This window comes from Cricetulus griseus, chromosome X (genome assembly GCF_003668045.3).
Source record: "Cricetulus griseus strain 17A/GY chromosome X, alternate assembly CriGri-PICRH-1.0, whole genome shotgun sequence".
Lineage (NCBI taxonomy): Eukaryota > Metazoa > Chordata > Mammalia > Rodentia > Cricetidae > Cricetulus > Cricetulus griseus.
In genome coordinates, this window is record NC_048604.1 from 119,126,177 (window position 1) to 119,145,358 (window position 19,182).

The window sequence follows — 19,182 nt, forward strand, 5'->3', positions numbered from 1 at the left end:
GACAATTATATAGTGACTTATCATATTTTTTTTTCGAGACAGGGTTTTCTCTGTGTAGCTTTGGAGCCTATCCTGGTACTCGCTCTGGAGACCAGGCTGGCCTCGAACTCACAGAGATCTGCCTGCCTCTGCCTCCTGAGTGCTGGGATTAAAGGAGACTTATCATATTTTTATACAGCCCAAAGGATGAAGTTAATTTATAACATGATTTAGGAAATAAAATTAAACTGTATAGATGTACTTAAAACACCAGTTTTCTAAAATATCACACATATAGAATTCAAAATTGAAAGTTTAAAATGTTTTACAAATTTGTGTATGTGTAGGCACACACGTGTAAGTACACACATGTGCTATGGTGTTTGTGTGGAGGTTAGGACAACCTGCGGGAGTTTTCTACTTCTACCATGTGAGTTGTAGGGATCGAACTCAAGTTGTTAGGTTTGGTGAAAAGTGCCTTTACTTAATGAGCTGTCGAGTCTGAAACGGAAACATTTGAAATGCTTTGTTCATTTTTGTTTTTTGGAGCTCTTGGATAAATCTGACAATTAATATTATTATTATTTTTTTGAGATAGGGTCTCATGTATTCCAGGTCAGCCTTGAATTCACTAAGTAGGAAAGGATGACCTTGTGCTTCTGTTTCTACCTCCCAAGCTCCAGAATCACAGGGGTGCATCACCATACCCGGTTCATGTGGTGCTGGGGATGTAACCCTGGGTGTGGTGAACTCTAGAGAAGCACTCTACCAACTGAGCTACACCCCTACCCCTAAGTTGAAAATGATTATTTATTCATTTTGTAAAACTCACTAAATAAGAAAAATGATTTCTTTATACTGACATCTGTATTTCATCTTGGTGAACTTTGAACTTTGATGATAAATCTCTTTTGTTTCTCTAAAATGGGTATCATCCTGCTTTGTCCTATCATAAACCCTTTTTAATAAGCATGAGAAATCTTAGCTTAAAGAGAATTTACAACTGATTATTGTTGGTCTGTTGGAAACTTTATACAGATATACTACTATATATATTAGTGTGTATGCTAACTCTAAATTTAGTTTCATTTTCCTCTGTAATATGTGTGGTAACAAGATATGTGTGGATATGGAAATGCAATTAAACAGTATTTCCCCATCTGAAATCACTTCCTGAAAGGCTTAGCAGAACCATACTTAGCTATTTTAAAGTTATGCATACAGGGCAAGAATAAGGTGTTAAAACCAGAAAGGAGATGGTACTGACTTGTCATCAATAGGTGCTCAGAGTAATCCATGTATTCTATTTCTAATGGAAATGGTCCATACTGCCACAACCCCAGGCCACTGTTCTCAACTGCAGGTTTAGGTGAGGGTTATTGAAAGGCACTGACAATGCACAGCTTTAACGGAGAGCTCCTCAGGCCCTGGGAACCGTGGCTACCAAGTGTGGAGGTTGGATCACACATGGGCAGATCCTTTCTGTGCTTTAATGGTAGTCACCAAAGAAGCTAAGATTTAGAGAGGCCAAATCAGGAAGGGGCCAACTAGAGAAATTCATCTGTTAAAATCAGGTTCATCATATCAAGTACAGAGATGTCTTTTATGACTCATGATACTTTGACTGCTAAACACAGGCAAGCTTTCATGGGGATGAGGTCAGCCCTGAAGTCCCATGACTTGGATAAAATGTTTATGTCACTTTTTGTAGATTATTTCCATCCATCCTTTTAAGTTTTATAAATAGGCACTTGCATTTAATGTACTATTCATAAGGAAGAATAGGCCCTCAATCATAAAGTAGTATCAACCTGAATTTTTTGTTTTCGAAACAGGGTTTCTCTGTGTAGCTTTGGAGCCTATCCTGGCACTTGCTCTGGAGACCAGGCTGGCCTTGAACTCACAGAGATCCACCTGCCTCTGCCTCCCGAGTGCTGGGATTAAAGGCGTGCACCACCAAAGCCTGGCCTTCAACTTGAATTTTTAAAAAGTTTAACTTTTATTGTCAAATAAGGTCACACTTGATATTAACCCGAATTTGCTGCTGTTAATGACAAAATAACACTAAATCCTCAGTTCTAATTCACTTGCAAATAGAAAAGGGAAATTTGTATAGAATGCTCAGAATAAGGTTAAAAAAGAATATATACGATACATATAAGGAAACTAAAGTTTAAATATTTTCCTTTAGATGTCTTACAGCGTAGGATTGAACAATTAGTACTAGGCTGAAATAGCTGGCAGTTTGTTTGTTTCTAGACACAGTCTTGCTATATAAACAGGCTGGCCTAGAATTTGCACCCCTTCTGTCTTGCCATCCTGAGTGCTGGACAGCAGGTTTGGGCTGCCATACAGAGCTTAAATTTATCCTAATTTTTCTCTCCTGTAAACTATTTTTACATTTGTCTATTTGTTTTCAGTGTGTGCACATGTGTTAGCACCCATGAACATGCTGGCTCTGGCACATGTGTGGAGGTCATTGGACAGTTTGCAGGAGTTTGTTTTCTCTTTCTACCACGTGGGTTCCTGAAATTGAACTCAGGTTATCAGGGTTTACCTGCCAGGCCATCTCACCGGCCCCTTCATTTTCTCTCCTTTAAGTTATTTCAAATATTTTCCAAGTGTCTGTGCTTTAAGTACTTAGTAATTGAAAGTGAAATGCTCTGGTTATAATGATTAGAAAGCAAAGTCCAGATAATTGAGCAAATTAAGTATAAAATATCAAATATGCTAAAAATAACACCAGAACTTTGGTAAAGCAAAAATACTACATTTATTAAAATATTTCTACATAGCTGTTATTACTTTAAAAAACCAGGGTTTTAAAAAAATCATTATTAAAAGTATGTATACAACAGAAAACTTTAGTACTTAAAAGCTTATTTAATATATATTTCAGAATTTTACTTCTTACAAGGGACATTATCCACATGTATGCTTATTCAAAAAGTATCGATAAGCTTAATATAAGCTTATGGGGAGATTTATTAGCACTACAAATAGTCTGCTTTCTGAGAGTCTGGGCTTTGAAGCCAGTGGTTCTGGCTTGAACCTTAGGGAGGCCATTTTACAAGTGTCTACCTCACAGGGCAATTTGTACTAATGAGGATAGTCACACAACTTTACATCCCAATTATGATCAAGTCTTGTTTCCTATTATCTCCAACACGGAATTTCACTCTGCCACCATCTCCATCTTTCTGTAAGCCTCCATTATTTCTTTCAATGTCTTCTAATTGGTCTCTCTATTACAATCCATTTACAACTTGGGAACTCCAGAATTTTCCATCCCTTCCTTTGAGACAGGGTCTTGCTCCGTAGTGGCTGGCCCGATACCCACTATATACCTCAGGTTGGACTCAGACTTGTGGCATTTCTCCTGCCTCAGCCTATCAAGTGCTATGATGGTAGGAATGTGCTACTATGCCCAGGAACAACCTTGAAAGCATGGGTTGGATTATATTTTCTTGCTTGCAATCATTCTTTAACCAGGAGAAAACCTTAGACTCTTTACTATGGTCTGGCCTCTGCTAAGCTCTGTAAGCATTTCTATACCATTTTCGTCCCTTTTACTAAATCCCATCTTTAATGGGATTGTTTCTTTCAAGATTGTTATTTTGAAGGACAATGTTAAACTTTTAGAAACATTACTTGTACAATGAAATAGCATATATGTCAAAATTCACAGGTATGGGTATGATACATGTTATATTATAACTATTATTTTAAAACTAGCATTTAAAATAAATAATTGCAGTAAGAACAACAAGGTTTTAAAGTTGTATTTTCATCCAGAGGGTAGTTTGCTGGATTTTCAGTTCTTTGCCTATATTCCATATCTACAGTTGTGGCTGTTTAAAAATGTTATACTCAGCATGAATTACCATCTGTAATTGTGCTATTTTGTTTAGAAAAAAAGATCTGTATTATTTTTGCTTATTTGCCTGTGTATATATACCTTTGTGTAGATGACCTTGGAGGCTAGAAGATGTTGGATCCTCCAGAGCTGGAGTTACAGCAGCTATGAGTCTCATGATGTGGGTGTTGAGAACTGAACTTGGGTCCTTTGGAAGAGCAGCAAGCACTCTCAAACACAGAGCCATCTTGCCAACCCCTGTAATTCTGCTTTTGAAATGCAGGTAAGTAGATAGCTATGAACTTTTTTCTACAAAAAGTTTCTTAGCTATTTCAAATTTCTAATAACTGGCTAAATGCAAGTGTTATTCCCATTTTTCACAGGAGCCAATGAAAAATGTACAGGAGTTCTGCACTGTCTAAAACAAGACATTTTGAGTTTGGTTCCTGGAGCCATGTGATGGAAGGAAGACTCCTTCAACTTGTTCTCTGATCTCCATGCATGCATCGTGGCACATGCTCCACCCTAATAAATACAATGCAAAAGCCAAAGCCACTTTTCATTAAAATGTTTCTCAATTATAGCTCTCTGCGGTTAAGGCAGCATAGAATTCTAGTGAGTTATATAAGAACTGTAAGGAAGCAAATCCCCATTTGAGGTATACAGAGTTCTTAAAGAGCCACTTTTTTTTTTCTTTTCGAGACAGGGTTTCTCTGTGTAGCTTTGGAGCCTATCCTGGCACTTGCTCTGGAGACCAGGCTAGCTTCGAACTCACAGAGATCCGCCTGCCTCTGCCTCCCAAGTGCTGGGATTAAAGGTGTGCGCCACCAACTTTAAAGAGCCACTTTTGCAACTATGATATAAGGTCAACAAAAACAATAAAATCAAAGTATTTGTTATTATCTGGGATTATAATCTTAGTCTGAAACTATAGTCATGAACCACAAAATGGTATTTTAGTCAATGATATACAAAATATACAAGATTATGTTGAAGCCGAAAAAGTCCTAGGGCCTAGTGACTTCATGGCATAGTGCCTACTTACATGGCTGTGGTGGTGATGCTGGTGTAAACAAAGAGACTGCACAGTCAGATGAAAGCATAATACATACAGTTATCCATGGGCGATCACACTAGAGAGCCATGACGTTACTGGCTTAGTTCTTTACTGTTATACTTTTTGTCATTATTTTACAGTGTGTTCCATCTATTTAGAAAAAAGTTGAATCATGGTAGCACATGCTTATAATCTTAGCACTTATGAGGCCGGAGCATGAGGATGCTGAATTTGAGGCTAGTCTGGGCGACTTAGTGAGATCATAGGTGAAACATAAATCAGGACCAAAACCAAAATGAAAACAAAGAAACAACACATGTACTGTAAAAATGCATGTTGTGCTATTCTTGCTATCCTGGCACTAGCCTCATATGCTTGTTTTCACTTTTATCTCCATTTCATCATTTCTCTTGTGCTTGTTAAATTTCATGTTGTTTTGCTCACTATGATTCTAAGCACCTCCAAGGACTATGCCATATACATGTCTATACACTGTGTAGCCTGGTGTACACTAGCAGCCTATATCATCTAGGGTCTTATAAGCACAATCTATGATATGCTTCCAATGACAAAATTGCCTAATGGCATATTCCTCATAATTTATCCCAGTGATATAGATGACTGTACAAGGATAAAATACATTTGATGACACTAGCAGTATTTTATGAAGGATATTAAAACCTTCTTGTGAAAGTATGCTTTAGGTCCACTGATGTGTTACTTACCATGAAATGAGGTTGTGTTAAAATACGCTTTAGTTCCTTTGCGTCATTATTCTCAGGGTAACATGAAATTTCTTCCAACACCTAGAAAAACAAATAAGATACATACTAGTGAGAAATGGTATGAAATTTCCAAAGCATGGAACTTCTTTAAATTAAAAACCACGAGTGGGATTTTGTAGAAGGGAAGGAAATTACTTTGGAAACATTTGTTGAGTTCAAAGATTATTAAAATATGAGAATGATATTGATGGTAGTAAATGAAATAAATGCAATAATAGTTTGCCTTCAAAACCCAGCTATGACCCAAAGGTAATGAAACACTAAAAAACAAAATGGGAAGTTTGTAACACATATTTATTACAGGTTTAAGAAACGCAAGTAGCTTAATGAGAAAATTCAAATTCAATCCCCAAATCAACTTAAAGTTAGTAATGGCCTTTAAAACTGAACAGCACTGCTAGTTCTTTAAAAACATGACCAGAGGTTCAATGAAAACAATATACAAGAGAATGGCTAACTAAGTAGAATAATTAATTAAGAATACACTTAAGTAATTTTCCTTGCAGTCTAGTGGAAGTAATGCTGTTCTCCATGCTTATCTCCCAACATAGAGAAAACCATGCTTCTGCCAATGGCTCCTTTGATGAAATTCCAGAGAACCCAAGACCAAAATTAATAACTCACACACCTTCAGCAGTTTTTCTTCTGCACTCAAGTTTTCCTCGCCAATTAGGCATTACCAGTTTGTTTGCATTGGTGAAAATGCTGCTTGCAAGTGAACTGCTCTTAAAACGTTCTCCCTTTCACCCAGAAACGGAGTCCACCTGTTCCCCTTAATCCAGGACTAGCAGCCAACTAGCGCCTTGGTTTTTTGAGCAGGCACCCATTACTGCTCTATCTGCAGAAGCTGCTTCAGGATTGTCTCAGCACCACTCACTGGGTGTAATGGGCACACAGCCCTTCAACCAGCATGACTCTTCTGCCTCAACCTGCCAGAACTTCAGGAAGGGGTTCACTTGGCCCGAGTCTCAGATTTCAGCACCCTACAATCCACATTCATACTGGTGTTTGTTACTCAAATGCCCTGTTGATGATTGCTGGTTATGCAGCTATTTCATATTGCTTGATGAGATTACAGAAGTTCTCTTTGGCGTATTCTCTGCTTCACGCCTTAGATCTTGTGTACAGAGGTGTGATCTCCTAAGCTAGGGGAAATTTTTCAACTGTATAATTAGGACAAAGGATTTTCACCTGGGTGTCTCTGCTTCTGTCTATTTGGGCATTGACAAGATTGGGCAGTGACTCATGATTCCTTCCTAATAGTGTAATTCCTTTCAAAGAACGAAAGAAGGCTTGTTGGGCAAATTAAGACAACTTTGTCTTACCCTATTCTCACCAAGTGATAAGGCCTGGCAGCAATGGTCTAATTTCTCAGTGAGGATATAAGCATATGCTGTATATACACACACATATATATCAAAAGTCACGTTTCCCATCTGCTAGGAAGCTGGCTGTGGTGGTATACACCTGTCATCCCAACACTGGACTATATGGTGAGATCCTGTCTCAACAAAACAAAACCCAGAAACAAATCTGCTAAGAAAGAGAGTATGTCTTCAAATCTCTTTCATTTACTAATCATACCTTGTAAGAAATATTTTTAAAGGAAATATTTATTTGCATAAAAACTTTAAAAGATCAAACAGTAAAAAAAAACCAACAACAATGTATTCACCAATGGGGTAATTTCTACATCGTTCCAGTAATAAGAAAAAATTACACAGTCATTGTGCTATATTCATAAAGATCAACTAGAGATAGAAAATGCTTATTACATAATATTTGGCCCAAACCAATATATTTTGATTGCTAATGCATCAAATTCTATATGCAAATGAAAAATATACCAAAATGGAAACTACTGTGTTAGGGTGATGGGATTCTGGGTGAATTTTGTTTTTCAAGCTTTCTGCAAAGCCATGCTTCTATAATAGGCAAGTATGAAAAAGCCTGGGGCAAACTTTTATGTGTTGATCATTGATGATGCATAAAAATGACTTCTGTGAATTCTGTCTAGTTATTTGTTATACAAAAGTCAATTAACCTCCACATAGTACCACATTAAAAAAGCAACTCAGATTTTTAAGGCATGTCTATTTCTACCAGGTGCAGTAAAAATAACATTAAAAAGGGGAAGACTATATAAATATGTTCATTTACACAGCAAAACCAGGAGAAGTCTGGGAACTACTGCTGCTGAGACTTTTTTCTTCCCTACATGGATGCTCAACGATAAATTTAGCAGTCGGAATCTGAGTATGAGTCAAATCTTGATCCTAAAGAGTGTGCCTCTTAACACACAGCACAAACATCTTCAGTAAAGGTAGCAAATGTGACAATGCTAAATGCTTCGAGGAAAAGATGTCACTTACCTCTTTGGCTCTCTGTACTGCATCGCTTGGAGGATTCCTGATTTGTGGTGAAGACTTTGTGTTAATTTTGTCGTACAGCTAAAAAGCAAAGGAGAAAATCCAATCAATACTCATCAGGCTTTGCTCTAGTTACGGTTTTCTGTTCATTACTTCAACAAACAATATTTTCCTCTTAAGAAGTCAGAGATGATGTCAGTGGGTCTTCTTTGCAATTGTTCATCATTCACAGGAACTTGTCAGAGTATGAGTTTCATGCATATCTTTTAAAGTAAATACTTTCAAAGAGAGGAAGCAAAATTCTATCCTTAGCAATTAATATCTGTCAATAAAGCAGCAATCCCAGGGTTTCTCTCCAGACAGAAGCAACATTCACTAATGTGACTGGAGTAAAATGAAAGAATGCTTTCTGGCCAAGAAGAGTCTAAAAGAATTTTCACAGAAACCTAGATCTTGGGAAAGGGCAAAGCCAACTCCTTCTTGGAAGGAATGTTCTCACAGAGGTTTTTCTTGTCTTACTAAGGATAAGGATGTTCACCATCAGAATCAGTGCTGGAGCCTTCAAAAGGGAGCCAAGACAGAAACTTGTCTCTTTTGTCTTTGCGAATTCAGAGCATGACAAGACTGAAAAAGAGCTAAATAAATTTACACCCCCTATACAAACATGAACCATTCAAGCATCAACTAGCTAAAGAAGATTAATTTAATTTATCAGAGAAAATACTGTGCAGTTGAGAAGTGCAATTAAAATGCTAGTTCTGACTCAAATGGACTAACCCACAATCAATAGCAGGCTGTGAAAAGTACAAAGTTAAAAGTGACCTTGGTTAGTCTGATGGCTTCTGTTTCCTAACTTCTCTGAAATTTGGGGGTTGTTTGTCCCTTTCCCCCACTTTTCTCTGCACACTAATGCTAGTCCAGAGGTGAAATACTGATTCTAAACATTCTTCAGATTATAGTTAGATGCCAGAAAAATCTTTATGACTTGTATACCATATGTTTGAAAATCCCTATTGAAGCATTAAAAAATGATTAAGAGAAAGTGAAAATAGGAGTGGCCATTTTATATGATATCATTAATTAAGAAAGTACTACTGAATTGAAGACTGAATTAATAGTTTAAGCAGAAAAGTAAAATGCTACTCTACTTAAAACACGTTAGGGGACTGGTGGTATGTTGTTTGGCCAAATCCTTGGGAGGATATATGTGGATGCTGTCTGTCCTCTTAAGGTTTACATCTCTAGTGATTGCCAAGTAACATTTGGAATGAAAAAATGTACTTTTTAATAGAAATATATCTAGGCAGGGTCTCATTATGTAGCCCTAGATGGCCTGCAATTCACCATGTAGCTCAGGCTGGCCTCTTACTTGTAGATATGTACTTGTTTTGAACTCAGAGTTCTGTCTGTCTCTAACCCCCACCCCCAGTATTAGAATTAAAGATGTGTACCTCAATGCGCAGCTTACAGAAATAATGTAGTGACTAGCTTCCCCAGACTAACTTATGAAAAGACATGAAATAATTCATATATAAAATATTAAGAAAACCTCAAACAAAGTGAATGTCACCCACTTGAAAAACCAGAACAAAAGAAACCACCAGTCAGAAACATTTACATATATTATAATTGCAAGATGAATAAATCCTGTAACATTGTGTCTGTAGTTCACGCATAAATTTTTATTGATAGTAAACACCATGTTGTGTTCTTAGCAAAATAAAACAATATTTAACACTTAGAAAAGACAGTCAGCCTGAGAGATGGCTCAGTATATAAAGATACCGTCAGCCAGGCATGTAAACATGAACTCGATCCCCAGGACTCACATGGTGGAAGAAGAGAACCAAATCTGGCAGGCTGTCCTCTGAAACCCACATGAGCACATTCTCATCACCTCCCCAATAAAATATAATTTAAAAAGATTAAAAAAATACATTTAGTGGTTCTGAAAGTGGTGGTGCATGCCTTTAATCCCAGCACTCCAGAGGCAGAGGTAGGTGATCTCTGTGAGTTTTAGATCAGCCTGGTTTATATATAGAATTCTAGGACAGCTGGCACTACATAAGAGACTCTGTCTCAAAAAAAAAAAAAAACCCAAAACAACACAACTATTTAGTGGGCCAGCAAAATGGCTTAGTGGGCAAAGGTGCTTATCATTAGCCTGATGATTTGAGTTCGATCCCTAGAACCCACATGGTGGAAGGAAAGAAGAGACTCACACAAGTTGTTCTGACCTTTACACATGTACTGTGGCATGTGTGCATGTACACACACACACACATACATACAAATAGAAGTGTAATTAAAAATACTTAGTTATCCCTGATGTCAATGTATTAATAACTACAGCTTAAAGAACTTAGATAAATAATAATAACAATAACAGTAAGATCTCAAGGCCATTTAAGAGAATAGCAAATTTAACTCAAGGCTTTTTAGGTTGATTGCACTGTCACTGTTTACACTGCAAATTCTTTACCTCAAAAAGCTTTACCTTTTTCATAACCAAAGACTATTGCTGACACCACTTTCAATACTTTCAGATATGATTAGGTTTGCTTTGTATTGACACAATTAATAAATGTACTCCAACTTTTACTCACAGAGCAACAAACACCCATCCTTCCCAATTTCTGAACCTGGAGACTTGACTTTTACCCTGGTCTTACTATGCCAAGTATAGTCGTCTAGGTTTTATGCCAGTTTAGTTTCTTTTAGAAAAAAATTTGGTGCTAGGCCCAACACTCAGGGCTTTGACTCTGCTGGCATCTAATAATTATAAGTCAGTATATTGTCCTGAAGACTTTTATCTGGTGCCTAGGAGACATCCTTGAACCTCACTCTAGACCCACTACAGGTGCTTTCATATGCTCTGTGGGTTTTTAGAAATCTAGCCAGCACGAACTTTTGAGTAATAGTAGTCATTCTACTTGCCCACTCCACAAGATGAAATCCATCCCTGCCACTGTTTGGGTGACTGAGAACCTGAGACCAGATGGCCCAGTGGTCCAAATACCACTGTTCTAGAAGCATAGAAATAAAATGACTCCTAACAACATTGTGTTATCCTTATAGATCAGTGTCCCACTTAGCCATCATCAGAGAAGCATCCCCCTGAAGTGGATGGGAACATATACCCACAGACAGACATTATGCAGACAGTGAGAGACCTTGGAACACTCAACCCTAAAAGGGATGTCTCATCAGATCTTTCTTCTCAGGGCTCAGAGAACCCTGTGGAAGAGCAGGCAGAAAGAGCATAAGGATGAGAAGATGGTGGAGGACAGCAAGAAAATAAGGCCTTATAAGTCAGCAGTGTCAATGCACATATGAACTCACAGAGACTGAGGCAGCATGCACAGGGCCTGGATGGGTCTGTACCAGATGAGTTGCTAGAGCTGAAAGGAGAAGTGGACATGTGTCCCCATTCGTAACCCAGAAGCTATCTTCTATTGATAACCACTTGCAAATGAAAGTTTAGTTTTCTCCAAGGAAGTCTCACTGGGGAAACAATTCTTAAGGGTGGGCTGCATGACCAGCAGGAGATGGCCAACAGAAAGCAAACTCAATGGTATCTTTGAAGGTTCCTTGTCTCATAATGTTGCATCAGGACCTTTTTCTTTTTAAAAATCACACACACACACACACACACACACACACACACACACACACACAAACACACATACACTTGTCGTTTTTTCTTCTTCCTCCTTTATTCTTTTTTTACCCTGCAGTTCCTGTAACATTATCACTTCGAGTTTAGTGTTTTTGTGGGATTCCTGAGTGTGCAAACTAATGGGTCTGTTTCTTGTGCCGTCTCTTGGGTTCTTTTCCTTCTGTTGGTTTGTTTTGTCCTGTTCTGATGTGTTAGTTTTGTTTTATTTTATTATTATCCCTTAGAGGTCTGTTTGCTTTCTAAACATGATATGTACACACTCATATGTGGATTTTAGACATAGAGTAAAGGATTACCAGCCTACAATCCACACTGCCAGAGAAGCTAGTAAACAAGGAGGACCCTAAGGGAGACACACATGGTCCCCTGGAGAAGGGGAAAGGGACAAGATCCTCTGAGCAAATTGAGAGCATGGGAAGAGGGGGGAGGGAGCTACGAGAATGAGAAGGGAAGAAGAGGAGGGATGCAGAGGACATGAGGAAGCAGAAAGGTTGAGTCAGGGGAAGAATAGAAGAAAGGGTATGTGACAGGTAGGGTTTTAGTTGGGGGGTGGCAGGGGAGAACGGGAGGGAGAAGGGAACTGGGATTGGCATGTAAAACAATCTTGTTTCCAATTCAAATAAAAAAAAATCTGAAAAGAAAAAAAAGAAAAAAAGACCCCCCCCAAAGAAGCCTGTTTGCTTTCTAATTGGAGACAGAAAGGGGTTGGATCTGGATGGGAGGTGAGGAACTGGGATGGATAAAGGGAAGGGGACTTTTATGGATATATTATGTGAGGAAAAACATCTATTTTCAATAAAAGGAAAAAAGAAAAAAATCACAAATTTGAAATATTTCAAAATCAGAAATGCTCCAACATCTGAAATGCCCCCCATCTGAAACGTTAGAAATAATGAACTGACTCTAAAAGTGGAAAGTTCCACATTTTATCTCACACGACGGATGTAATCAAATTCTAGGCACACTAAAAATGTTTCATAAAATTATTTTCAGGCTGTGTGTACACGATATATTTGAAATATAATTGAAATTTATGTTTAGCCTTTGGTCCTAATCCCAAATTATCATTATATGTACTCAAATATTTAAAACTGGAAAAACCTTCAAATAAAAAACACTTCAGTTCTCGAGCAATTCAGATAAGGGGTGCTCAATCTGCATTACCAGGAACATCGACAACTGCTTCTTTTATTGAGCATTTTCTAGATGCTAATTACTAGTCAGAGACCTAAATACAAATGTACCCATCTAACCTCAGCTAATTTTGCAAGGCTGGTGCCTCTGTACAGATGAGGAAAACAGACAACAGTGAAGTAAGAACCACAGTTCTAGCTTTAGGATGGGTGGTGTGCATGTGTCTGGAGTCTCATCGCTTTCGTGGCTATATTGTAAGGAAGGTGCTCAGATAAAACCCCTCTGTGCCTTTGGTATGGCCTGACACTTACATGCATTCACACACACATACAAACACACGCTCTAGAATCTCAAACCAAGGCCAACAGGAAGTCTGTGGCACCAAGTCTACTAGGAAGCTGCCAGTGCTGGTGTAGGGCTTGTTGCGTAGCAGTCAGCATTAACTTCTGCACTTGGCCTAGGTAAGCCTTATTCTACCTACAGAGGCACAAGCATGCCATGTGTAGGAATCACAGGCTTGAGGAGAGAACATATTTGATTTTCCTTCCCCTGTTTCTTGTTCTTAACCCCCATCTAAAGTGAAGGGTACAGGGACCCTCCAGAAAAGCTTGCGCAGGAACTGGAAGTTGCAAACAGGAGAGTTCCTTGCATTGGTCTCTGGCCAGGGCTTGTTGCGTTGCAGTAACTTACTGGCCGGCATTGGTGCAATGGGCTAGCTTTGTTCAGGGCCTGCTTGGGGAGGCTCAACATGTGATATTTTAGGTCTTAGGTGAAAAGTGACTAGTGTCTGCTTCTTTTATGCCTCACCTGGGGTAACCCCCAGTAAATATTAAGGTAAGAACGTGTCCTTCCTATGAGTCAAATAAACACCCGAGAGGGTAACCTGTCCAAGGCCATTCTTATGGAGTCCTGTCCAAGAGGACTGCTTGCACAGAGCAAGAGGACCCAGAAATAGGGGCTATGGGTAACACCACAGGGCTGGAGACATGTGTGTGCTTCTGAGGCTGCGCCAACAATGCTAAAGCTGCACATTTGCACCTCAGGACAGCAGCAACTCTGGGATGCCTGCCACATCAAGGGTATCAACAAGCAAAAAGGAAGTGGCTGTCTGATGTTCATGATTATAGAACATGCTGTGTAAGGGCTTCTTTTGCTTCTCCTCGACCCCAGAGTTCTCCAGTATAAGGTAACAGGACACAGTGTACATTGCACAATTATTTCCTCAAAAATTAAAAATTTGAACTTGTACATAGAAATTATAATACATAATTGCAAAAAATGTAGAGCACCACAAAAATAAGCACAGCAGAAATACTTATTTTAGCTGTTTCTTTTTTTTAAGGAACCAGATACAATTTTTATTTGCTCCTGCTTGCACACAAAAAATTACCTCAATGAAATTAAACACATTTTGGCCATATTTAATTCTTTTTTTTTGATATTTTAAGTCTGCCTTACTTAACAAGATAGAAAAGACCTGAGATATAAATATAATTCTGTTCCTTCATTTTGAAGAGAATTCTAGAGTTTGGATAAATGTGACCCAAACAGCTATGTATTAAAAGTCTTGTTTGCCAGCTTATGGCCCTAGTGGGAGATGGTAGAACCTTTAAGAAGTGGGACCTAGTAGAAGGACGTTAGGTCACTGGAGCTGTACCTTTGAAGTAGATATCAGTATTCCATTCCCTTTTCTTTACTACTTGCATGTCATGAGGTGGGTGGCCTCTTCTGCAATGATGTATTGCCTTCCCACAGGCTCAAAAGCAATAAGGAGAACTGGCCTGAAACCTCTAAAACTGTGACCCAAAATACATATTTCTTCCTTTTGAGGTGATTATCTGGGTATTATGTCATAGCAACTAGAAGCTGACCAATGCAGAAGCTAAAACTAATGTCTACTCAGGTGAAATGCTACAATTACTGTTATACAACCAGAGCAGCACAGAATGATAACACAGCCTTTTGTCTCACACCAGATCTCTTGGGACTATACATAACAACTAACAACCCATGCGAGGGAGATGCCTTTAGTAATACTTGGGGGTAAAACTGGAGAAAATGCTATTTATAGAACATGGAAAAATAAAGTAAATATGATTTAGAAGTTATTAGTCAATCAATTGCAGGTTTTGTCATGTTAAGATCTTAGTCTTATTCTGGCCAAATAGAAATTTTTTAGGCTTTAGGGGCTATCTGGTCTCTGTCACTACTATTAAAGCCTGTTGTGTTGTGTAAAAGCAGCTGTTAACAATGCACAGACATGGCTGTGTTTTAATAAAATATTTATCAAACAAGTGGTTGCCTGGATTTTGACTTGAGGGTGAGAACTTGTAACCTCTGCTGTAGAAATTTAAATTCACGGTGGTCTGGCAACGTCAAAAAACCTTCTTTTTGTTATTTGCATTCCATAAAGCTGAAGATAAAGAAGCATATTTATAAAGCTGGCATGCTGAAGTGGGTGGGGAAAAGGAAGGGAAGATGTTAATAAATTATTCCTAGATGAAAAACAAGGATGCGGAACTCTATGACTGTTTGCATTCTTTTTCTAAAACCATTAGCTACTCAAGTTCAGCACTATGTATATTTATATCCAAACCACACACATAGCATCAAGGCACAAACAAGGAAATGTGAACAGCTGCAAGGGAAACTGGCTGTCTCACACTGTCACTCCCAGACAGGCCTGTTCCCTGCCAGTCTTTGGCACTGTGTCAGATACGACCACACACAGCTACATGGACACACTTCACCTCTGTCTCATAGACAGAGAATAGGCGCAGCTCCATTGGCAACCTGCATTCTACACCGTAGCTGTTACAAACAAAGCAGAGTAAACTCAGTGGTAATATGCAATTCCTATCTCCTGAGCTGTCCAACAGAAAGATGAAATCAATTAATATATCACTTCTAATTTACTTGTAAAGCATTAAATAAATATTCTTTGTTTAAATGTCATACTCCATTACATCTCATTCTTGATTTTGTAGTCTTCAAAGAGCAGTTATTACTCATTGTTTTATTTATCATTAAATATTTAAAATAAAATTAGTGGGAAGGCACTATGAAATAACTATCCCTGGGTTGTGTAACACATTTGCTTTTTTTTTCTCCCACAGAGAAAACCATATCAAAGAACAATGACATAAACCACTTGAGACATTATAACTCTCTGGTTTTTCAAGAAAGGGTTTCTCCGTGTAGCCTTGGCTGTCCTGGAACTTACTATGTAGACCAGGCTGGCCGTAAAAGCCACAGACATCCACCTGCCACTGCCTCCTGAGTGCTTGGATTAACAGGTGTGTGTCACCACCACCTGGCGTGTAGAGCTACAGAGGACACTATAGAATGGGCTTGTAGAGCTACAGAGGACACTGAAGTTCATTAGCAACCATTCACTTTAAAGACAACTGAAGCAACTTCCTGTTGGAAAATAATTCAAGTTCACTGTCCTTAGCCACAAAATAATGAAATGTGCCTGCAGTCCTACTAAGACAGATAATAAGAGCATGAGCAAGATTGCATGCAATGATGAGATAAGAAACAGACTATCTTATTAGGAACTTCCTTCACAGTTTCCGTGACTGTGAACCAAGTTCCAATATCACACATTAGCGAACTGAGAAGTGATGGGCAAAGGATGTTTTTCACTTTTAATAGATTTGAAATGCAGCAAAATGTTAAGGAAAGGTAGGAGATTTAATACTAACATACAGGGAACTGACAAGCAGCCACCACAGATGAATTTTTGAAGTTGTAAATTGGAGGAAAAATTTCTGAGATCTAAACTCTATTTTTCTGCTCAAGTTAACATACCAACTTGAGATCTTCAGCATAAACACCACCCTGGGAGGTTTGATCAGAGGAGTTCCTGGACAGCATGGGAAACCCCATCTCTTAAATATAAACAATTGGCATAATGAAACATGAGACAGTGCAGACAGCACGATGGGGCTGGCCACATCTCCTTAGTATCATTAAACATCAGATAGCACAAAGGTACTCCATAGAGGTCTCAAAGAAATATTATAAAAGCTAAAATGGAATTTTCAAGAAAATTAAGGAGCTATAAATTTATAACCTCCAAGAAAAATGTCTTACACATTTAAGAACGATTATGCATCATTGTGAGTCCATGGTTTATAAAAGGATATGGAAACCACCAGGGCATTTTTTTCTTTTATGGAGTAAATATTTGTATATCCTATTAGTACCTTCTTCCTTTAAAAACTTACATAGTACAGACTTTTCCAACCTGTTCAATTAAAAAATAGCACCCCTCTGTGTGTCTGTCTGAGTGTATTCCTTATATGTTCAGGTGCCCACTATGACGCTAGATAAAATAGACTAATCATAAAAAAGACAAAAACTGGACTAGTAAGATGTCTCAGTGGGTAGAGTTGCTTGCTCCAAAACCTGTTGACCCTCTGAGATTAATCCTTAGGACCCACATGGTTGCAGGAGAAAGTCAATTCCCGAAAGGTCCAGATGCACTATGCACATGTGTGCCTAAGCAACATACACACACACACACACACACACACACACACACACACACACACACACACAATTAAAAAAAACATTAAAAAGAGGTAACTATTGTGTGACTCACTGAGGTTCTTGGAATAGTAATACTGATAGAGACAGTGAGTAGAACTGTGGCTGTCATGAGCTAAGAGGGAGAGGTGATAGAGACATTGTTTTATGTTTTAGTTCAGTTGAGGACGATGAAAGAATTCTGGAGACAGATGGTGGCAATGGTTGCACAGTAATGTGAATGCACTAAAGTGGGGCTGGAGAGATGTCTTGTTGAAGCCCATTCCTTATGGTGGACACCATGCTCAGTAGCAGTAGGACCAGGATCTATCCCTGGTACATGAGCTAGCTTGTAGGAGCCCACTCCCTATGGTGGGATGCCATGCTCAGCCTTAATGCAAGGGGGACTAGCTTGGTCCTGCCCCAACTTAATGTGCCAGACTTTGCTGACTACTCATGGGAGCCCTCACCTATGAGGAGGAGTGGACTAGGGGTGGACTGGGGGGAGGTAAGAGGAGTGGGAGGAGAGGTGGGAGAGAGAACTGTGGTTGGAATGTAAAATGAAATTTAAAAGACTAATTAAATTATAAAAAAGTAAAAAAGACCCGAGAACAACTTTTTACATCTTTGTGAGAGGATAATTTTATATTTTCCTTTCCAACCTTCATGCTTTGAATTTTGTTCTTGCTCTATTAGATAGCTTAGAACCTCCAGTATAATGTTGAATAGAAGTGGTTAAGAGTGGATGATCCTTTGAATGGATAAATAAAATGTAGTATAAAATATAGCAGAAGAATATAAAATCATGTCATTCATAGGAAAATGGATTGAACTGGAGATTACCAAGTTAAGTGAAATAAGCTCAGGAAGAAAATCATACTTTCTCTCACATGGAGAATCTAGATTTAAAAAAGAGAGTGAAATGGCTATATGGGAAGAAAGAGAATAATGGAAGAAGTTTGGAGGGCAATAGAGGATTATGGGGAGTTAAACATAATAATACATGAAAATATCACAACAAAACCAATTATTTTGTACAATTAATATACGATAATAACTTTTTTTTGGTTTTTTGAGACAGGACTTCTCTTTGTAGCTTTGGAGCCTATCCTGGCACTCACTCTGGAGACCAGGCTGGCCTCGAACTCACAGAGATCTGCCTGCTTCTGCCTCCCGAGTGCAGAAGACGTGGGACTAAAGACGTGGGCCACCAACGCCTGGCATGATAATAACTTTTTAAAAGCAAGTAAAAAGGAGTGGACAACCCTTGCTTTATGACTAATTGTATTTGCTTTCTGTTGCTGTTTACAAAGTAACCACACCAGCTGGGCGATGGTGGGGCATGCTTTTAATCCCAGTACACAGGAGGAAGAGGCAGGTGTATCCCTGAGTTCGAGGCCAGTCTGGTGTACAGACTGAGTTCCAGGATAGCCAGGGCTACACAGAGAAAACAAAACAAAACAAAACAAGTGACCATATCAAGTTTAATGGTATGCTGAACTAGCTACACTAAAAAGAACCCAGTTCTCAGGTATCTTGTTTCTTGTAGTACTTTCCTACTATGGAGATGGGAATATAAGAAATTTGGTTTTTTTTTTCTAACCAATTAGAAATGGTAGAGTAAATGAGTCCACAAAGCAAAAACACTTTGATCTTCAGCCCTAGAAAGTACACAACAGCACAAAGACCACCACCACTAGGCTGGGGCCCACCAACCAGCTAGTTAGTACCTGTCAAAGCTGATGACTCTTTGAGACTGGATGAGGGGGGCTACCAGGAACTTGGCCTCC

At 38.7% G+C, this 19,182-nt stretch overlaps 1 protein-coding gene across 8 annotated transcripts in view; it reads right to left on the reverse strand.

Annotated features, from left to right (window-relative positions):
* Positions 1-19,182, reverse strand: part of Cask (calcium/calmodulin dependent serine protein kinase) — a 328,910-nt gene that overhangs the window by 42,545 nt on the left and 267,183 nt on the right. For all 8 annotated transcript variants that reach the window (XM_027433199.2, XM_027433197.2, XM_027433195.2 and 5 more), the window contains exons 12-13: positions 8,050-8,127; positions 5,618-5,698 (exon numbers count right to left, since the gene is read on the reverse strand). In XM_027433199.2, coding sequence (XP_027289000.1) covers positions 5,618-5,698; positions 8,050-8,127 — 159 coding nt within the window. The remainder of the gene's footprint in view (positions 1-5,617; positions 5,699-8,049; positions 8,128-19,182) is intronic.